At 32.0% G+C, this 23,886-nt stretch overlaps 2 protein-coding genes across 2 annotated transcripts; both read left to right on the top strand.

Moving 5' to 3' along the window:
• The first annotated feature begins 10,904 nt into the window (after positions 1 to 10,904).
• Positions 10,905 to 19,547, top strand: LOC107008009 (probable serine/threonine-protein kinase DDB_G0272254). Its single transcript, XM_015206895.2, has 13 exons — positions 10,905 to 11,698; positions 13,046 to 13,451; positions 13,559 to 14,231; positions 14,572 to 14,612; positions 14,983 to 15,051; positions 15,999 to 16,099; positions 16,204 to 16,282; positions 17,698 to 17,796; positions 17,903 to 17,971; positions 18,090 to 18,139; positions 18,240 to 18,321; positions 18,431 to 18,525; positions 18,824 to 19,547. The coding sequence occupies exons 1-13, from the start codon at positions 11,307 to 11,309 to the stop codon at positions 18,948 to 18,950; spliced, it is 2,283 nt and encodes a 760-aa protein (XP_015062381.1). The 5' UTR covers positions 10,905 to 11,306; the 3' UTR covers positions 18,951 to 19,547.
• Positions 19,548 to 21,798: 2,251 nt separating this feature from the next.
• Positions 21,799 to 22,435, top strand: LOC107023359. The gene is made up of 2 exons (XM_027913904.1): positions 21,799 to 22,023; positions 22,124 to 22,435. The coding sequence occupies exons 1-2, from the start codon at positions 21,898 to 21,900 to the stop codon at positions 22,433 to 22,435; spliced, it is 438 nt and encodes a 145-aa protein (XP_027769705.1). The 5' UTR covers positions 21,799 to 21,897.
• The last annotated feature ends 1,451 nt before the right edge of the window (positions 22,436 to 23,886 follow it).

The following is a 23,886-nucleotide window of genomic DNA, read 5'->3' as shown; positions in this document are numbered from 1 at the left end:
CGCCTTGCATGAATTCGCCCCACATAATTTTTTTAATATTTTTTTTCTTGTTAAGTTTGATACTAAAAGTAAAATGCATAAATATGAATTCATTTTTTCATTAATTTGTATTAATTTAATAGGATAATGACTTAAAATTTTATTTTTAGAGGTCAATTGAAAAACATGTAAGAAATTGTATTATTTTTTATTAAATCATTTTCATTTATTTAATCTTGAATATTTTAGTAGTTTTTAAAAAAATCATCTTGATAAATAATGTTCTATCGCTCTTATAATATGTAAAATGTTAAAATTAAATTTGAGTCCACATAAAATCGCATATATCGGCAACCCGTCCCCGCCCCCATTAAATTTTTTTTAAAAAAAACTCTAATTACACCCGCCCTGCCCCACATCCCGCTCGGCCCATTAACATCTCTATATACAGTAATCATAGCTATACTGTCAATCAATTACAAATCTTATCACTAATTAAGAGTTCCCTATCATAAATTGGAAAAAATACATTCAAATACACATTCATAAATAATAATTTAAATTAGTTATCTGCATAATTAAGCAAATCATAAATTAACGATTTCATGTCAATCAACTCTCCCTCTCTCTCTCATCAACCTCACACCCTACGTCCTTCACCACCGTTTTCTCTTGTTCTTCCTTCTCTCCACCATAATTTCCACCCTAAAATATCTAGAAGTTATAATTGAAAGAATATCTATTTCATCATTATTCAAAGTCATGTATCTATGACATATTTCAATTTTTTTTTAATTTTCAAAATCTAAGGTAAAACTCCGTTGAGTTAGAATTTTCATAATTTACTTTCATGACTAGTGATTCTCCAAATAAGAAGATTGGTGATAGAGGAATCGAGTAGGAACTTGCCTAATTGTTAGGTTTTGAAGGTGATTAAGGCGTCATGCGGAAGTTTATAATTTGTAAATTATAATATGATTAATAAATTAGACGCTAAATAAAAATATATTAAAGACATATTATTAATATGGTTTGGTCAAACGACCTACATATTGAAAACAAAATATTGAAGAAAACATAAATATTTTTAGGAGAATATCTCCCCATAAACAATCTTAAACAACTACATTGTGAAATTTATTGTGTTCTGTTATGAAAATAAGGATCTTTAATTTATAGATCTTCAAACTTTTCCTCTAAGAAACGAATAAACCCAGTATGAAAGAAAAATATATTTTTCTTTTAGAAAAGTAAAAATATTCATGGTAATGTTTTGTCTTTTTTTAAAAGAAAAAATAAACTTCAAATAAGGTAAGAAAATCAATGCAAAACCCTAACTAATCTCTCCTTTTGGCTGGATTTTCTTAATAAAACTTGATTCACCTTCTTCACATGCATAATAATCTTCCTTCTTCACAAAGTCTTCATCATATTGCTGCTTGTCATGGTTGAAAATAAAGCTTAAAATATATGGATTAAAAATGGTTTTAAAATATTTTATTTTTATTTTCAAAGATGTAGCAACAGAAATGTTGAAAATATGATTTAAATCTCTTATCCACATGTAGCTAGACAAAAATCTTCTTTATCATCAAATTTGTTGCAAATTGTATGAACCGCGTTGAGCATGTCTTCAACCTCGTTCCATCGGATTATTAAACCATGTGCTCTGATACCACTTGTTGGGTTATAGGATTGTTGAACCATGTGCTCTGATATCATTTGTTGAGTTATGAAGGTGATTAGGGCGTCATGCGGAAGCTTATAATTTGTGAATCATGATATGATTGATAAATTAGACGACAAATAAAAACATACTATATATGTTATTAATATGGCTTGGTCAAATGACCTACATATTGATAACAAATATTTAAAAAAAAACATAAATATGTTTAGGAGAACATCTCCTCATAAATAAGACTCTTAAACAACTACATTGTGAATTTCATTGTGTTCTATTATGAGAATAGGGATCTTCAATTTATAGATCTCCAAATGTTTCATCTAAGAAAGGAATAAACCAAATATAGAAGAAAAATATCTTTTCCTTTCATAAAAGGTAAAAACATTTATGATAATGTTTTGTCTTTTCTTTTAAGAAAAAATAAACTTCAAATAAGGTAAGAAAATCAGGGAAAATCCTAACACTAATTCGACCTTTCTACCACAATAATAATAATTATGCAGAATATACTACACACCATCATACTTCTCCAATGAACCTGATAGAAGCAAACCCCCACCGTCCTCCGCCTTTTATGCACTGCTATCACTAATGAAGAATCGCCAACGCTAGAGATGGGCGTTCGTATTCGATTTAGGATTTTCAAATTTTGATTCAACAATTTGGTAATTGGTAGTTAAAAGTAGATATCAAATATTAAATTTTTAAAATTTAATTTGATAATTCGGTAATCGATAAAATTAAACTCAATTTGGTACGGTATTCGGTAATACTGTATTGAAGTCATAACCAATTGAATTTCAAGTTAATACTATTTTTTTTATTATTTCTATTTTTAAATGTGAATGCACGATATAATAGAAGTTCTACAATTAAGAAGACATCAAGAAGAACAAATTGATACAATTAAAAGACATATGTATTTGAGTTGTTTGTGTTTCTTATGCTAACAAGTAATAAACATGTTGATATACGACCTTCATTAAGTAAATCATTCGATGATCGAGAATATAATACCTCAGAAATCAAACTTAGAACTTTCAGCAAAATCCAGCAAAACCAGGTGAACCACGACAGGGTTCACAAACTGTAAAAGGAACCACGGTCCATCAACCTATCCGTAGGTTCACACCCAACGTGAAGAGGTGGACTACGGGACCCTTCATGGGCCTTGAACCACCCCACGAGCCATGGGTTTGCTCGTTTAAGCCAGACAAAACCCACCAAGCTCAGGCGTTAGACCACAAATCCCTCCACAGGCCGTGGTCTTGATGACGGGTCGTGGTGGTGTCCGTGGACCTGAGCCAACAGACCACCAGCCCAAGTGAAGAACCATGCCGACCTTCACGGTCCGTGGTCCTTCACACGGTTCGTAATAGGGCTCGTGGTTGAACTACCCCAAAACTAGTTGCTACTGGACAAGGACCACGACCCACTTGACAATACGTCATAGGTCCAGTGGTCGACCCTCGTCAGATTTTAAGTGGGGTCATTTGGTCTTTTTCCCTATGCGTTGGACACCTAAACTACATTATTTAATCCCTAAACTACATAGTTTTGGTTAGTTTGAGCCTAGTAACTTAATCAGAACTTACCCTAATAAATCATTTGTCAAAGTCATTCAAACCTAAAGCAAAAGAGGGGGAAAGAGGTGCCAGTTTTCCTCAAGAACATCAGAAGGTTTTCTTCGATCTTAGTCTTGAAATCGAAAGATTTCTTTGTGAATTTCGTCACCATGTATGTGGGATTTCACTAGTGGGTTCCTTTCACCCTTTAAGTCCCTGAAATTCAGTCAAATTCTTAATTCTCTATATCATGTTTAGACCTAGGGTCGCTTTAACTTTAGAAAACTGTTGTGATTCAGCAGTTAGACTAATCCTAATCAGATTATCATGTTTTTGAAGAATTGTTACTTAGCTTCTTGCATGAAACTCAAAACCTAGTTGTGTACATTCGTTTAGTTCACGAACTACATTTGCTATGCCAGTTTATTCAGATATACATGTTTCAGTTAAGAATGTCTCAGCATCCATGCATTAATATTGCATTTTTAGTTAGCATATCAGTGTTTTTAGATATTCAGTATTACAGAAATTCAGTCATAATGTGTTTCTTACATATTCAGTTGGGAGTAGGCTTAACACCGAGTGGACTAGGGTCAGTCACTCTCACAGTTCCAGAATTACATGTCCACGTAGGTTAAGTCCCCACTATGGATATAATATTCGATGATCACTTCAGTCGTGTATTTATACCCCTGACAAGGTATATTAGATCCTCTCGATGGGGGAGCATACATCAGACTTCAAGGATAACCCTCGTGGTTTTATGTCAGTTATTATTAGCTTTCGCAGTTAGATTCTATTGCATTGACCAGGTTATCAGTTACAGTCCAGTATTTAGTTTCAACATGTTATAAATTTGGTTATTACATTCAGTTTAGTTCGTAATTAGTATGTTCAGTATATTTATCATGCTCATCTTATATCATTGCTCACTATGCTTTGTTCAATTATGTATATTATTCAGCTTTATTCTATCTTGCATACTCAGTACCTTTCAAGTACTAATGTATACTTTGTGTTACATCTTTTCGTGATATAGGTTCAGGTCCTCAGCATTTAGATCACACATAGATCGATTTTCTATCTCCAGTTTTGCAACATCAATGGTGAGTCCTCATTTTTCCGAAGACGATACACATATTTCTTTTACTTCCAGTCTTTCAATTTCAGTTAGACTTTTATTCAAATATAGTTAGACTCAGTTTTATATTTGAGTTTGATTTTTCAGTTGTTATTGAACTCTTAGTACAATTTATATATGTAGATTTAGATTGGGTATCCCCTATCATTTTAGTTAGTTAATGTTTTAAGCTTCCGCACAATATTTCTCATTCTAGTTTATCTTACTATGCTATGATATGCAAATTCAAGGTTAACTTGGGGCAATTCGTGATTTTACCATAATTCTAAGATTTTACTATCAAATACCAATAGTGAATACCAAATTACAAAAAAATTTAATTTAATTCGATAATTCAATTTTTAATATTTTATGCCCAACTCTATTCAGCGCCTCATCCTTCCCTTCAACTTCGGCGACGTTAACAATAAATCATAGCCATGACACAAAGTTGCTCATACCAACAAATCAAAGTGTGAAGCAAACATCGTTGTGGTCAGGAATGTAATAAAAAGTTTCAAAATTAGATTATTAACCGTCTTCCTACTTCGGGGCTTATTGTTGCTCGAAAATATAGTTGTTAGTGGAAATAATAAGCAGAGATTTAGACATGAATCTGATAAATTATTGAGTTAAGATTATATATATCTAATTTTTATCAGTGCATTTGATTAGGTGAATGTATATCTGACAAAATATATTAAAGACAAAATATATTAAAGATTTATACATGTATCTGACACATTATTGAGTTAATATTATATGTATCTAATTTTTATCAGTATATTTGATTAAGTGTATATGTATCTAATAGAGTGTACACATGTATCTAAATAGAGTTCATGAATCTGAGTTAAGAAGTCTAAACTTTGCTAAATTGCCCAAAAAACAAGGATTTTGATTCTTTTGATTATTTTAGGAGTTGTGATATGTCACATTTTCTAAAGTTGTTATAAGCGTGATTTTCTCCTCAATTAATGACTTTAAGTTATATCTCTTAATCTGACACACTCTTCTATTAATGACTTTCAATTATATACCTTAATTAGACATACTAATTAATATGTATAAGCCTTACATGTATCATGGATACATGTAACTTGGATACATGTATCTTAAGAGGCAGATACACGTAACCAAAACTCCGAATGTGTTAAGGAATATAATATGATAGACTATCATGAATCTAAATAATTACTTTCTAAAGAAGTGAGATTTATGTAAGTTACCCTTAAAATATTGTGTTATAATTTTAGGATATATAAATACTACTTCCTCTATCTCAATTAATGTGATACTTTTTATTTTTCGAGAGTCAAACAGTTTAAATTTGATCAAAAATTTGCGCATGAAATCTTCAATATTTTTCAAATAAAATTTATATATTTATAAAATACGTAAAAAGTACTATAAGTCATAATAACACACTTCTGGAAAGAATATAAAATACAATAAAATCTGACAAGTAGAACATGATGATCATTATTTAGCACCTAAACCGAAGAAGGGTGTAGTTATGAAGAAATGCTTGAATTATGATTTGTGACAATGCTAATGAACATCGTTATTCGTTACTAAAAGTTTGGCATACGTTGAGATTATCAAGTACTCTATATTTGTTTGATAGGATTGGATATTCTTAAAATAATTATAAAAACTTATAAATATAAGTCATATTTCATATTGTCACAACCAAAAAAAAAAGAAGAAGAAGAAGCAAATATGTTTTTAAAAACTTTAGTCAAACACAATTTTAATTTGAACCCATACTTCAAATTACAAAAATAAATAAATATTGAAATGGTGGCTAATAATGAACCTCCAAAATGCCTCCCCACTAATGGAAATGTACTACCAACATGAATTTAGCAAAAACAGCCTTTTTCCCTTCTTTATTGATTAGATTAGATAGACACACACCTCCTTTAACTTCACCTCCAATTGCCTTTTAGTATATCTCTTTGACACTACTTTTTGGCAACCTTATCGTCCTACCAATAAATCCTTTCCTTTTTTATACACATATATTCCTCCTATTAGGTAGGTATGGTCAATCTCAATTTGATGAATTGAACTCTACACTTATCCCATACTTGTTAAACTTTAAAAAGTATAATTTGGTTATGCAATAAGAAATTATAATTTGAATTATACGATGAAGTTAAAGTTTAAAATTTTTATGTTTTATTTTTTCTAAAAAACGTAAAAAAAAAATAAAAATTTCAGAAGTTGTAAAACTATTAAATTTTTCTCAATTCTTTATGTAATATTATCAAATAAGAAGAAGTTTATAAAATCGCATAATACACAGGATATTCTCTAAAAATATCATATTTATTGATTAAATTTTAATTTAATAAAAAAATTAAATATATATAAATTGTGGTGTAGTGATCTTTAATATAATTCTCCCAGATAGTACTGACAATCTCCTCGCATTGAATTTACATTTCTTGTTTATATGATTGAGAAGACGAACAAACATTGTTACTTTGAGCCATTTGTTGGTCAATTTGATTGGTAAATGAATTTGGTGGATATAAATGATAAAGTAAAAATTGATTTGAAGTAATAATAAATTCTATGTTAGTGAGAATAATCATTAAATGAGATATAAATGGATTAAAATATAATGATATAAATTATAAATTTTATTTACATATGAAATAAATGGTTAATAGCTGTAAATATGAGGTTGTTTTTACAAAATCTAAGCTTGTGAATCAATTATTGGATTTGAAAAAACCCAAATCATAATTTTATGAGAATATAAACTTTCATCTCATGATATGAAATTATGAGATGAAATCAAAATGAAATCAGATATCCAAACACAAATTTCATCTCATAATTTCATATTACGATATAAAATCATATGTCTAAACACCTACTAACTTTATTATGCATTAGAAGTATTCAGTCAAAATATCTACGTACATCCAATGAAATACTAGTATAATGACTCGAATCACTCATTTTCTTTTTCTTAGAAATATTTTTACTTTTAGCCGAAATTGTTGTTACGATATCAAACTTTATGCAGAATATTTTTTCCTATGCACTATTTAATAATGTATTTTAAAGGTATATATGTGCCCACGTGGACCAATACTATTTATAATTATGCAATATTTTTTATGTCAACGTAAGCATATATATACCATTAAAATAGACTCTTAAATAATGTAAAAAATAAAAAATTCTTTTCAAAATTTGATATCGTTACAACAATTTCAACCACAATCATTTCAGACCTTGCTCCCTTAAAAATATATTGCAATTGTTCCCTACAAATAATATATGAAGATTAAATGAGTAGAATTGGAGGATAAATTACTCGTGGAAGCGATAAACACTAATAATAAAGTAATTTTTTTTTTAAAAAAAGGACAAGATAAAAAGATTGTGGAGTGAAATACTACATACACTCCCCTATTATTTTTATTTGTTAAATATTATTTTTATTTTTATTTGTTACTTTTAGAGAAGACATTTTTAAAAATATTTTATTGTGTATATTGATTATTTACTTTTTCATTCATTTTCAGGTTTCAATACAATGAAAATATATTTTGTAAAATTTTACTAGTAAAATGTAAGGAAAATATATATGTACACAAATTTTATCAATATTTTATGGATATTAAAATATTGTATTTGATAGACTCTCACCTCAAATGCAGCAATTCCAAATAAAAAGATGAAAATATAACCAATTACAAGCAACAACAACACATCATATATTATTATAAGAGGGAACAAAAAAAGTTAAAAGTTGAATTACGATTTTACCCTTATTATAAATTAAAATATTAAAAAAATATTTAACTATTTAATTTAAATATTAAGTTACATTATTTTAATGGAAATGTTAATGACTTTTGCACTTCTTTAGAATAATTCTTAATAAAATATCTAATTTAATTTATTTTCTTGAAAAATTTACCCTTTAAATAGATACATGTATATGATTTATCTTCTAAATTAATTTATGTTCTTAATTAATATTTGTCTTAAATTTTTGTAACACTTGACCTTTCAACTTTGTAAGTGAATCTTCATATTCCAAAGCTATATTTTTTCCTATAAATACAATCTTTTAACATTATTTTTATAGGAAGATTTATATGTGATACAATTTTTGTGTGTGGAAGACTAGAGAAGCTTTAATCAAATGAAGAAAATTTCAAGGCAAGAAGATTTATGTCAAGATTACAAGGCATAGTATGATTCTACTAAAGTATCGAAGCTTGATGTATTTTTTTCTTTTACTTATTTGTCGAGATTGGAATTATGGTAAGACCCCTCCATTTATGTAGTTAAATATCACTTCCATTAACTTGTCTTCCAAATATTTTAATTTTTTATGGTCAAAAGTTGAATGTTTATTTCTAAAACTTTGTTTCAATTTGCATTATCAAGAAAAAACAGGAAAAAGATTGTCTTAGAATTTTTCTATTTTTCGTTGGTTGCGTTATGCTAAACTTGCTCCTATATATGATACTTTATCTTTGTATTTGTAATTTTATTTTAAGAATATATTTGATTGAAGGGTGTGTTTTTTGCTTTAGAAAATGAGACAAATACAATCATAAAAATAGTGTATAAGACATGCAAAACAATTAATGCCTACAAGATTTTCTAATTTCAAATTATTAATAATTACATTTATGCATTTTAAATTTTAAATATTTGTAAAGAATCATTCTTACATGTGCTTGTGGATAAAATCTATAGTTTTTCGATAATTTTCATTAAAATTATCATGAGATCCAAATCCCAAAGTCAAAAAAATGATACACCAAAATGCTTAAGAAGTTAGAAGATCTTCTATCCTTTGACCAAATATTGCTCCTATTAATTTTTTAACAAAAAAATTTAAAATATATTTTAACAAACTTTTAATTGTAAGAATACTAATATTGTCATTTTGACTCTCCAATAAATTAAAATCTGATTTATTTAATTAAATATTAATATTTTATTTGTATAATTACATAATTTAAATATCAATCATTGCACTTTAAATCTTAGTTATTTCCTTCTAATAAGTTTTTTATTTATAAATTTGAATTACTTAATTGCCTTCTACTTAATGAGAAGGAGAATTTCATCTTTTACTAATTAATGTCAAACATTTTATCTTCTTGAAATGTATAAATATTAATTAATTTTCAACATTTTTATGAGACAAAAAAGACATTTTAAGAAAGTTAATCATAAGATAGTGTGCCTCTATTTTTGTTTTTTCTACTTTATTTTATCTTTTAAAACAAAAAATATTTATCATTTTATTCATCGTTATGAAGTAAACGTGCAACGCACGTGCCCATATACTAGTATTATTATAAGCATGAAGCTCTAAAGTGTAAAGTTGAATTACTACTTTGTCCCTATACTAAATTAAAAAGTAATAAAATACTTTACCCAAATATAAATTAAGTATCTAATTAAATAGTAATATTAAATTACATAATAGAGGAGCAAAATGAGAAATTCAGCATNTATTTATCATTTTATTCATCGTTATGAAGTAAACGTGCAACGCACGTGCCCATATACTAGTATATATATACACTAGATGGTGGCTGCCTGTGCGGCACGGGCCCGATCTTTATTTCTTTGTATTTTGTATGAAATTATGTTATACTGCAAATTTAGAAATTGGGAAAACGTATTTATTGGTTAGTAGTAGCATGAGGTTAAGCTGTTATACATACACATGCATTATATGTCTAAGTGAAGCAACTGTTCTTATACACACAATGATGATTGTACTACCTACTAAGTTGCTCGGACTCGGGTGTGGGTATCCGAGACGGATGCGAATCCGAGAGTCGAATTCGGCGAAATTCAAATTTTAAGATTTGTGGGTGCCNAAATATTTATCATTTTATTCATCGTTATGAAGTAAACGTGCAACGCACGTGCCCATATACTAGTTATAATAGAATAGTGAAAACAAGAGTAATAAATAATGATATATTATGTAAAACAAAAGAACTATATTACCAACCATTTTAGGCTAGACAACCATACACAACCTACTAATTTTCTATTTCAATACGTATTCACCATACTTTCGTATCTAATGTCATGTTGTTGATATTCTAAAGTTGAGTCATATTCTGTTTTATCACATCTTTTCAATATTTTTTGTTTTATTTGTACTTCGCTTCGTATCTTCTATAACCAACCTCTCACACCTTCTCATTGGCGCATTCAAACATTTCTTCTTCACATGACCAAATCATCTCAATTTCACTTCTCTCATGTTATCTATCATAGAGACCACTCCTACATTAGTTCGAATCTATTGCTCATGATACCCACACATCTACATCATCATCCTCATCTCTGCAACATGAATGTGGACATAAGAGTTTTTGACGATCAACACTTGCTTCATATAACCATATTGATTATAACCATTATTCTATATAACTCATCTTTATATTTTGTTGACACATCTTCATTTTTACCACACAAAATCTTTTAGATGCGAGCGAGCCTCCCCTTAATCTATCATTATAATAAGCATGATAAATTTAAATAGAAAAATAAAAATGAACGAAGATAGTAATGGACCCGTTATTACCACGGTGTTTCTCTTGAGAATAGAAATAGAAGATGATTTTGGCGGTCATAACGAAGAATAAAGAATTGGTCAGAATCAATTTAGAGAGACAAACAAAGCACACTATAATCCTTACAAAAATAGTAGTAGTAGTAACCATTAGGCTTCCTTTCCTTACTCAAAGGGTATCTCCAGTTGCCATTTTCTTACACTTCTCAGCTACAAATCACCTTCAAAAATAGTCCACTTTTTCTGTTGTTCTTGTCAAATTTTGTATTAGATCGATGATATATCTTGAGGGTTTGACTAAAATTCATAGCTGAATCTGAAGCTGGGTATTCTATTTTCTGTGGGTTTTGTTCAAAATTGAATCTTGGAATGGAAGACCCGACTATTTCAGCTAAAGTTGCAATACCCCCAACTGAGGAATTACTGAAGAAGATCCAAGAATTGGAGGCGGGACATGCTCAGTTGAAGCAGGAGATGTCTAAGCTAATGGTTTCAAATGATAGTACATCACAGAGGCAAAGGTCTCATTCTATATCTCCACAACGACCACTTCGTCTTAGGGGTTCTAATGACCCATTGGCGAAAAAGGGCTCTATTTCCTTTCGACATTCATCACCCTTGCAAAGAGAGAGCAGTAATAAAATTGAGCGTTGCGGCAGTAGGGGGAGTGTCAAGTTTACTGATAAACAGTATTTGAGCATATTGCAATCAATGGGCCAAGCTGTGCATATATTTGATCTCAATTATCGATTAATTTACTGGTAAGTAGTTATAACGGACTTGCTATTTCTGAAAAGAATGTCTCCTCAGTTCGGGTTTTCGTAGTTTTAGTCTGTATTTAAGTTAATAGAATGTTACCAGAGTAGTTTAATGTTATAGCAGATACTTTTTCCTATCTATGTGCAATACCTTTGTTGCTTGCCTTTCCTTTTTTGGTAGGACCTGGGAGAGAGGAAACACCCTTAGTAGGCATTAGTTTTGTCTTGGATAGGGTTCACAACCATGAGCTCTCTAATTCCAATTTCGACAAATTTTTTCCAATCTGTCCAAGCTTTGGTGGATAGAGTTAATTGGTACCCGTGATGGTGGGAGCTAGTAGGTACCTCATGAAATTAGTCAAGATGCGTGCAATCTCGCCTCGACACCAATGTTAGCAATATCTTTTTGTCTTGGATAGGTTTTAATCATGTATATTGTGTACTTCATTTTTTCCTAACTGAATCTTTATATTGTAGGTGCTAACTATTTGGGGATTGTCGCTTAGTTGTATTTACATGTTTACATTAAGTCCGTGTTTGCTATGATCTTTTTATTTTTTTTTAAGGATTTGTATGTTAATAGAAAATGTAGTGAACCTCTAGATTAAAGAACCTTGATTAATCTGTAACAACAATACATAATATCTTGGCACTCCCCTGAACATGACACATTTTATCAGTGTACACCTAAACTAAACACACACATGGCTATTTGGTAGCTTTCATTGGCTGGACGTTAATATGACTAAGAGAGTGGATACATTTTCGTTTGGGCTCGAGGTTGATGAAAAATCGGCAAATAAATTTTCAAGTGGAGTTTGGTTTATTTGTTTCGAATGTGGATTTCTTCTAATGTACTACATATATTTTACCTCGCCTTTGCATTTTATTTAATTTTTCATTAGATGCAATGACTATTTATTCCAATTGTATTCATTTTTCTGGCAAATTCTCTGAATTTCTTTTACTGTGTATTTATTTTAATGATGATCATGTTGCAACTGTGCATTCTTCATTTTCAGGCCAAATATGTAAAAAAGAAAAGAAAAGAACTTCAATAAATGTCCACGTGGCAGCAAATATATTACACCTCCTTGGACTGAGGTCGTCCAACGGGTGAAAGCTACCAAATAACCCCAAGTATAGGTGGTAATTTGGATCAAAGATAGTTTAGGTGTACACTGAATAAAAGTATTTGAGTATAGAAATGAGATCAGTCCTAATGGATCATAATAGAAATTGAGGATTCATATAAATGTTCTTAACTAGTAGATGCATGGTTGTTATTATTGTTTAATTTTAATAATGTATGACTAAACCATAAATTATTGGCTTGCAACTGCTGTGCAGGAATCGAAGTGCTGAGCAATTATATGGTTATTCAGCTTCTGAAGCTATTGGGCAGGATCTTCTTGAGCTGATAACAGATTTGAAGGATCATGCTGTGGCTAAAATCATTATACACAGAGTGAAAATGGGTGAGAATTGGACTGGACAATTTCCTGTGAAGAATAAGCAGGGGGATAGGTTTTTAGTTGTAGCAACAGATACCCCACTTTATGATGATGATGGTACATTTGTTGGTATTATTTGCGTGTCAACTGATGCGAGCCCTTTTCATGAATCATCTGCTGACGTTAAGCATACAGAAGCTGATAAAAGTTCTGGTAGGCCTAGAAGCATTGCTAATGCAACACTTGGACTTGATCCGCAGCAACCTTTGCAAGTTGCCATTGCCTCCAAAATTTCGAATTTGGTTAGTGTAAAGTTGTTTGACATGCTTTCTTTTTCTTTTCTTTTCAATTTATTTTTGCTTTTTTGTATGAGGTATCTATGTGCTGACGTGATGAAAACCTCAAATAGGCTACAAAGATGAGCAACAAGGTTAAGTCAAAAATGAAAACTGGAGAGGGAAGCATCCTTCGGGAAGGTGGAAGTGGAGATAGTCACCATTCTGATCATGCCTTTTCTGATGCTGCTCTATTGGATCAAAGGGAAGATGCAAATTCAAGTGGAGCTAGTACACCCAGGGGAGATGTTCACTTTTCTCCATTTGGGGTATTTTCTAATATTGCAAAAGAGGAGCGCACTCCAGAAAAATCCTCGAGAGATTCTGGAGATGAGAGTGAGGGAAAACATGGGATTTCTAAGATTATAACCTCAAAGGCAGAGGCGTGGATGGTTAAGAAGAACTTATCATGGCCATGGAAAGGCAATGAGCGAGAAGTATCAGAGGCAAAGGCTACACGATTTGTTTGGCCCTGGCTAAACAATGACCAAGATAATGAGTGGAATCATTTCAAGAGTTCAAATGCAGTATCAACACCAGATGATCAGATTATTGAAAGCAACCGTACAGCTACCAATGAGGCTTGGGGATCCTGGTCATCGTCATTTAATGTTAATAGCACAAGCAGTGCTAGTAGTACAGATAGCACTACTAGTACTGCTGTTAATAAAGTGGATGCTGATACTGACTGCTTGGATTATGAAATTTTGTGGGAGGAGATGACAATCGGAGAACAAATTGGGCAAGGTATGTCAATTCTTGTTTACTGGTAAAATTCTCAAAGATAAACCTTATCAGGTTTGTGAACCCTTTTCTTTTTCTAAGGAATTAGCAAGCATGTATGATGCTGTCACTTACTGTTTTACCGCAGTTATATATGTTCAGGGAAGCAATTAGAAGTTGGACAAAACTCAGCAACACTTACTTCTATGCATATTTTCATATTTTCAAAGCTTATAAGTCATTCCCCTATGAGGATCACATTTTTGCGTTACAGCTATCAGATTTATGTCTTTTATGGTTAACTAGAGTTTCTCATGTTTTCTGTTCCATCATTCTTACTTTTCCTTCATTTATGTTTCAATAGGTTCTTGTGGAACTGTTTATCATGGGCTGTGGTTTGGATCAGTATGTTCTCTGACTCTTCTATGACTTCCCTTTCTAGAGAATGTCCTAAAAATTTCTGTTTAAGTGTTTCCTAACATATACTGTGGCATGATGAAATATCTTGTTCTCTGATATCACTTGTATAAGTTACAAGTTAGATGGGAGTTTGCACTTAGTTGAAAGAAGGGCTTAATTATTGCTGCCTTTTCTCATTATACGCTTTATTCATATAATGTTTAAAACTTTGAAGTGCTTTAAGCCAGTATTTGAATAGTGTTTGACCTGCCATTTGTCACGTTCTATGAATGTCATTTGAATTCTAGATTATTGGTTGCTTTTAAGAAGTGGAACGACAGCTGGTTTACTTTTGCAAAGTGATGTTTTTTTGCAGGATGTTGCGGTTAAAGTATTTTCCAAGCAAGAATATTCAGATGATGTCATATATTCCTTCAGACAGGAGGTCAGTATGTTTTTCATGAATAGATTGTGAAAAGCTTTTACATGTTCCTGTATGAGAAATTGTTTTTCCAGAGCAGTTAAGCTATATCAGAGTTACTATCGAGTTCTTCCCTAATTTTAGTTCATGATTGACTGGAAGTCGGTAGCTTTAATGAGGTCTAGGATGCGGGCATGGGCAAATTATGATTTTTTTGAGTGATAAATGTCAATGAAAAGAAGAAACCAGCAAAATACTATTTACAGAACTGTAGACTTTCAATTGGTAAGAGAATAAAGAATAGAATATTTTTCATCACCCTGGCAGAGTTGTTCTCTGTCCTCTCCAATGATGTGTTCGAATTTCACATTTTGCCGTATGCTGGACCTACATTTAGGACTCTAGATAATCGTCAATAAATGTTGTAAGGTACTAGTTGAATTTTAGTTACTCCCTCCTTTTAGATTTATTTGTTTTACTTCCCTTTTACTCTGTCTCAATAAGAGTGCCACTTTCTATATTTAACAACTCTTTACGCCCAATATTCTACCTGAATATTTAGGACCACAAGATTTCAAGGGCATTTGGTATATTATACACATATTTAGTTTTAGGCAACAAGAATCAGAAGTCTTATTTATTTCATGGTTCTATAGTTCTCATTTTTGTATTGATTAATTTTCTCCTGGGTTCCTGCTTTCACTGTCTACTTAGGTGCTGACTATTATTGTACTAGAGGATTCCTGTTAATAAAAATGTTGTTATAATAAAACACTCTATTAAGCAACATTTCATGTAGTATTTGCATAAATCGTAATCATCTGAAGGACTAACATGTCTTTTCTAGAAGAGTTTTCTGACAGATACAATATATCCTTTTCAGTTATAACTTAAATAGGACTATTGGTTTTCTATGATTATACTTGGTCGACAAGCATTTCTAAGAGATTTTTGTACTTGCTTTTCTGCAGGTGTCACTGATGAAACGTCTCCGACATCCAAATATTCTTCTTTTCATGGGTGCGGTAACTTCACCTCAACGCCTCTGTATTGTGACAGAGTTCTTGCCACGGTCAATTCTCAATTCTTAAAACCAATTATTTATGCTCATTTTTTATGTGATAATGTTTCTATATTACAATGAGTTACAAAGCATTTCGTTTTCTATTAATGCAGAGGAAGTTTGTTTAGATTACTACAAAGGAATGCATCCAAACTAGAATGGAGACGACGTATTCACATGGCTTTAGATATTGTGAGTTCCTATGAAATCTGTAATACCTAAAACATCTCATATTATGCATAATATCTTGGGATCCCATAGAATGTGGCACTGTTTATGTGGTGCTTGCCTGAATTATTGTTTTTCCTAATTACCCACCTATACTTGACTATTTTAGTCTTGACTCCCTGACTAATCTCACCATATGCATAATATCTTGTGACCCCATAGAATATGGTTCTGTTTATTTGGTGCACGCCTGAATCATTTTTTTCCTAATTACCCACCTATACTATTTGATAGCCTCGGCCTCCTGACTAATATCACCTTATGGAGGTGAGAGTCATTTGCTGTCACACGATATTTTTGTAGAATAGAATAGATCTTGTTACCTTTTTTATATCATTAATTTTCCGAACGTCTTTTCACAGACAAGTTTGTAAAAGCATGGGTGGAACTCCATTATTGAGAAAGAAACACAACAACAATATACCCAGTGTACGCAGTGTGTACTACTACCTTTCTGAGGTAGAGAGATGTTTCTGAAAGATCCTCAGCTCAAGAAAATCAAAGCAGTAATAAATGAAAAAAAATGGGCGGTGGGGAGAAACATGACAACGGATAGCAAAGCCACAACAACTATATGCAAGGAATCGTACCTACAACAACAAGGTGCGATCACCTAAACACAGTAGACCAGAGATGATAACAATTACCAAAAGTAAATGCATGCACAAGCTAGTAATAGGACCACTCTAAACTACCTACTACACTCCCACCATTATCAGCGAGCTCCACACCCTCCTATCTAAGGTCATTTCCTCGGTAAGCTGAAGATGGACCATATCGTGTCTAATCACCACTTCATCCATGCCGCACCAATACAATGTGTGACATCATCATCGATCTCCCTGTTTCCCTAAACAGGGATCCCAAATACTTATATCTTTGAGAAATAAATTAAAATTCTGGTAAATATATGCATTGTACAAGAAGCAAAAAGAAAATCACAATTGGAACAGATAAAATGTAGTATATGACTCTGGCAATTAACCGTTGGAAAATAACCCTCTTAGAAGATGATTTTTTTATTTTCTTCATCCACTGACCTAAAAGAGTGTGTCCACATCCTTCGCCATGTTAGCTTCCAGGGCTGATAGTTGTCAAGTTCAGGGTGTTCATTAGGACAAAAATAGTTTAGGTGTGCACCGAATAAAGGGTGCCAAGTTCAGGGGGGTCTCGAAGAATTATGTCTCTCATATCATCATTAGTAGCATCCTATTTCCTACTGGAAAAGCATTATTTCTACTTTTTCTTTTCATGATCTTCGGACATGTTATCCGATTATGATTTCTTTTCAATAATGTCGTATTTGTCTGGGATTTTGGCATTACCAAGCTAAATCATGTTATATAATTGTAATGTGTTTCTATATGCTGCTTCTTCAGGCTCGTGGCATGAACTATCTTCATCATTTCAACCCACCTATAGTTCATCGGGATTTGAAGTCTTCAAATCTTCTTGTGGACAAGAACTGGACCGTTAAGGTTAGACTATCATTTTTCTGCTGAATATCCTTGACGACCCCTAAACGTGTCACTTGGAGGTTTTAGATGTATTGAGATTCTCACTATGCATTTTGTATATCTATAGGTTGGGGACTTTGGTCTTTCACGGCTTAAGCATGAGACATATCTAACAACAAAGAGTGGGAAAGGAACGGTATTCAACTTGAACTGAGGACCTCTTTTTCTTAATATGAGTTACTTTAGTTCATGACCTGTATATTCAAACTTCAAGTGCCTGGCTGACTTTATGTCAAACTTCATTACTGTTTCAGCCACAATGGATGGCTCCGGAAGTTCTTCGCAATGAACCTTCAGATGAGAAGTACGCCCACAACGAGAGTTTAAATCTTTTTAATGATGAATTTAATGCATATTTCCTGAATAATTAACAATATTGCTTCTTAAATACATGTTATATTCAGGGCTGATATATATAGTTTTGGTGTTATACTATGGGAACTTGCCACGGAAAAGATCCCTTGGGATAACCTCAACTCAATGCAGGTACTTTCATCTTCCTAAAATTCACTTCGAAACCAAAAGATAAAAAATCGAAAGGAAATGTGTTTATATAGTTGAGCATCTGAAAACGGTTATTGGATTCACACTTCAGGTGATTGGAGCTGTAGGATTCATGAATCAACGACTAGATATCCCCAAGAATGTTGATCCACAGTGGGTTTCTATTATCGAGAGCTGTTGGCATAGGTTTGTATCTTATTCTTTGTGCCATCATGATTTGTTTAATAAAAGCAAATAGTCTTTATTAAGAATATAGCCCTGTTTGCACTGGAGCTTGTGTCCTTGACAAGCTGTGCTGCCAGAACATGTAAACCTATGGCATGTTTCGTGACAGTTAGGAAAAATAAAATGGCCTCCAAATTTTTTTTCACTGACAATTTTTAAGCTCTTCGATTGCAAGATCAATGCATCTTCCTTTTCAACCTTTTTTGTTTGAACATAACTATGCACATAATTTAACTAATATGTAATTTGTCCACCTCAGTGAGCCACAGTTACGCCCAACATTCCTAGAGTTGGTAGATAAACTCAAGGATATGCTGAGGCAGTATGCCATTCAGGCTCAGGCAGCACGTAATGTTGCAGGAGGTAACAGCCAGAAGGAACTATAAATAAAGATCGTGTTTTTTGCGTGAAGCTTTTGTGGAATAGCCAGAAGATACACTGATAACCCAGAACCTTCAGTGCTGTTTGATTGGAAGTGTCACTTAGAGGTCACAAACTGCTTGTGTTGTCGGATCCAATGTTCGGTGAAAGTCGTCAAGCAGGCTCTTCACTGAGAGGGAACTTGATAGAGAAGATAACAGCTGTCATTTATCAGTGTCAAGGAAGAACATAAATCCAGTAGGACGTAGCGTATGTGAAATCATGCCTTTAATGTATATAGTTCATCCACTGTGTGTACTGAACTCATCACACTGGCTCTTAGTGCTAAATCGTCACCTCATGTTTGGGCTATGCCTTGCAACTTTTAGTTTTGTTTGTCAAGGATTCCATAGAGGTTGTGGTCTATCAACTGAAGTTGTATTTATTGAGGCTTAGAAAGGGCACCTGTAACGTCATTCTACTGATCTCTCGGGCTTGTTTGTGCGTCTGTGCTCAACTTTTGTGTGCTTCATTTAGCAGGCTTGACTGTTTTTTCTTCATGTCTAGTTCACCCATTGTGTGCTGTAATCCAATGGGAGAAGTTTTCTTCTTAATTCATGTTATATTTTGAGGTATTTTTACCAATTACAAGGAATAAATCAAGCTAAATAATAGGGAAACATTCCACAAATTACAATTACTCCTGTGATTTGGTTACAATATTCTGCAACACTCTGAGTTGGAGCATACATATTGATTGTGTTTGGAATGTCACAAAGATACTTAAGTTTCAGTAAAAACTTCCTAAAAATTTTTATAAAAAAATTAAGAGTCAACCTCAGATTTGGTTCTTTCATGATATGCCAGATCTGGTGCTATATGGCAAGTAACTCAATTATCATATTAGTCTTGCTAGTATGTGTCTTAATTCAATTTCAAATAGAAGATAATGAAACCACATAATTCCATACGTAGATTGTGATACAGCTATGCATTCAAATTTTGCGTTGGATTGAGATACAACACATTGTTTCTTACTCCAATACAACATTAAATTCATGTGACACTCCGTATCTTCGAGCTATGATTTGAACTCTTTGATGAAATCAGTACCTAGTGAAACCAATAGAACCTGGATGATGAGGTTAATTTTTTGGTGTGGAAAGTGTACTGAATGTGAATTAAAGTCATAAGTGACTTTTGACACAAAGTTGTTTGTCTAAAAGTTTTTTTTATCGATTAAATTTTCATATATGCTTATACAAGGTTAACTTTAAACAAGAATATCTTATAAAATATGAAGAGTTGGGTCTCCTGTTATCTATCAAAATAAAGGTCTAAAAGTCTAGTTTTCAACGCATTAATTGTTCGTCTTTTGAACCTTCTCACAAAAAAAATTATGATTGTTTTACTAGAACATAGTAGAGTAGGGACATTTTGCAACCAAAGTGCGTTTGCACTTGCATTGGGCTGCCCGCACTTTGGGCCACACAATGACACTTGAGACTTGATACGTTTTTTTTAATGTGTGGTCGGAGTGCTTATAATATTTTAATTGGTTACTTGAACTTTCTGTGTAACTATAATTTCTTATTATTGCAAGTCTGTATTTTTGTCTAGATGTAAATTAGTTATTATAGCTTTATGTGTAATGATACTAACTATTAGCCAAGGTTCAAGAACACTGTTGTACAAAATATTATTTATGTTTTCTTTAAAGATTTCTCTATTCTGTCCATATAAATTCATGATTTTTTTATTTCATGAAATCTGTATTCAAAATTATCCTTTTTAATTCATATTTAAAATTGTATTTTCCTTGTATTTATTATTGTAGTAAAACATAACTCGATGAAGATGAAGATGGCTCTTAGTTGTTCATCCATTAGTCAGATGAAGTGTTGATAAGAGCTCAATATTATGTCTTGATTCGTTATTATTATTTTCATCTATTTTCTAATGATGATTAAGGTCTTAATGAAGGTATGCATGTGCATTGTATTCTTTTTATTCTCTCTATATCCTTATTTAGTTGTCCACTTGAAAAAACACATATATTAAGATAACAATAGTTAATATAGTAAAATTACAATTTTATCCTTATTAAATATGGTTTCAAAAAGGATGAATTAAAACTTAAAAATTTTCAAGAAGTTTAAATAAGGGTATAATATGAATTTTTTTTTTCCTTTCTTGATTTGTCAAAATGGACAAGTAAATGGAAACATCTAAAAGAGGAAATTTGAACAAGTAAATAGAGACAGAGGGAATATGTAATTTCTTAATTTTGGAAAGTATATCTATTTTGTTGGTACCTTCATCACACGGAAATTAATTATTGTTACTTTGTCAGTAATATGCTAATTACTGTCAAGGTTCAAACTCTACCATTTATGTTTTATTTAAAGATAATATATTTCTTTTTTCATCTTTTTTTTTTTTTGTGATTAAAATCCTAAGGAAGATGTGTTTTTATTATTATAAAAAATTATTGTTAAGTAGGAATGTAGGATAGAGGAAGGAAACGGAAAAAAAAGGAAAAGTTAATTAATAAAAGGCCAAAGTCATATGCGGCCACTCAAACTTGTCCCGATTATTCACTTAGACACCTCAACTAGACGTACTACCTATTGAACACCTCAACTATCCAAATTTGAACCGTAAAACCATTTTTTGCCTACATGGCAAATCGTTTGTGATTCACGCAAATGGAGCGCGTGAATTTGTTTTTTTCTCATTTTTTACCCTGCCTACATGGCACCAACGTTAACATTATACTTCAATGTTAAAGTTGAAGTGAAATCCCCAATTCTCTTCCCCAAAATCCTCTTCCCCAATTTCTCTTCCCCAAAATCCATTTTAGAACCCTAAATCTCCAATTCTCTCTTCTACTTCTAAATCTCCAAGTTTCTCTCTTCTTCTCTAAATATCCAAGTTTCTCTCTTCTTCTCTAAATCAATTCTCTTTTATCAAATGTCGCAAATTTCAGTAAATATCGATGAAGTTGATATATGCAAGTGTGGTTATTATTGTCGACTGAAAACTTCGAGGACTCCTTTGAACCCAGGTCGTCGATTTTTTGGATGCAAATCATCAAAGGTTTGTTATTTTTCAAACAAAAACTGTTCTTGTTGTACTATTTGAAAAATCAATATTTTGGTATATTTATTACGTCTTACTACTGTTATATGGTTTGTAGGAAAATGGTGGATGTGGATATTTTAGATGGATTGATCCGTCGCTTGAAAATGTTGATGAATCATCCTCAATGAATAGACTCATAGACGGTCAAAATCCGATTGATCGACTAAAGAGAAAAGTGAAAGAGCTTGAAGAAGAAAAAGATTCTTTGAAATTTCAATTGAATGAAAGTGAAGTGAAATTGATGGTATTGAACAAGAAGCTTAAGGAAGTTAAACTCCAAAGGGATTGGGAAAATGTCAAATTTAACCGAGTTGTGATTGTTTTTCTTTGTCTACTAACTATTAAATGGTTCTTTAATATTTTGTAGTTGATAATAGTTCAGGATTGTAGTACTTAATTGTTTAGTTTTGCAGTAGTTAGGTAGTTATTCTAGATCAATTAGTGATGTTTTAATTGGTATATGTCCTTCATATTTTGTATCAAATTGGAAGTTTGAGTTGAATTGATCTCTGTTGAATTGATCACTTGCCATGTGTTTTGAATTTTTTTCTGGAATTGAATTGATCAGTAGTCTTATTGACAAAAACAAAAGGCATGCATTGAAAGGTAGTGTAGTTGTTGTTCAAAAAGTAAGTTAATAATACAAATGCATTACTGAAAAATACATAACACACAGTAATGGAAATGCATAACACAAATGCATTGAGAGANGCCTACATGGCACCAACGTTAACATTATACTTCAATGTTAAAGTTGAAGTGAAATCCCCAATTCTCTTCCCCAAAATCCTCTTCCCCAATTTCTCTTCCCCAAAATCCATNGAGATAATAGAAAACCATTGTCTTACAATAGGCATAGTCTTGCTAACACAAATACAATGTTCAAAAATACATTAGACGAGTGTTCAAATAAACCAAAGAGTAAATTATTTTCAAATAGACACCCATTTAACATGGGCCAAGATAATAACAACTTCCCAAATGAACTACTTCCAGTTTTTCTTTTTAGCTTTCATTTGTTGTAACTGTGAGGTGCTGACTGCATCTTTTTCCCTTCCATTTTAGGCCACGGGGTTTAAAATCAATGTCTATATTGGTTGGTGAAGCACTCTTCAATGTTGTTGGCCCATGTAGAATCTTCTCACTTGATGTACCAGGCTGCAATATAAGATAGAAAGTGTAAAATAAGGTTAGATTATAAGGCTATAAAATATACACTAAAACAGGTAAACATGTTAAGTGAACATACATTAAATACTTGGGCTCCAGTTGTAGGATTAGAGTAAACACCAAAACCAGTTGCAGACCTTCTGTTTTCTCCAGTAGCAGCAGAAAATGAGGCAGAACTGTATGGTCTCTTATGACCTGATAAAGGTGGCAATTCACTAGAAGAACTATCCCTTTCTGTAACAAATGGGGTTCCTCTTGCATTAGCTTTTTTTCTTCCCAATCCTCTTCCAGTTCCAACTTGAACCCTATTTTGAGCCGATCTTGGCACAGATGTTGTGTCAGCACAAATAAAAGTTGTTTGACTTGATTGTGTAGTTGCATATGTGGTTCTGGAAGTAGAATGTGATGAACCTCCCATTGTAGATGGACCTCCCATTGTAGACTATATAACATAAATAAGGATATATGAAAACTTGTAGAACAAACTTAAAATGCAAATGAATTTTTAAAGGATAGCCATTATCTAATCTTACTGTTGTTTGGGTAGTTCTTGGCACAGCACTGGTATCAGGACAAACAGAACTTTGTGTTCTAACCTGTTGAACAAAAATAAGTACATATGAATAACTGTCTAAATGAAAATTAAGG

Source organism: Solanum pennellii, chromosome 1 (assembly GCF_001406875.1).
Source record: "Solanum pennellii chromosome 1, SPENNV200".
NCBI lineage: Eukaryota > Viridiplantae > Streptophyta > Magnoliopsida > Solanales > Solanaceae > Solanum > Solanum pennellii.
This window is presented reverse-complemented; position numbering and strand designations above follow the sequence as displayed.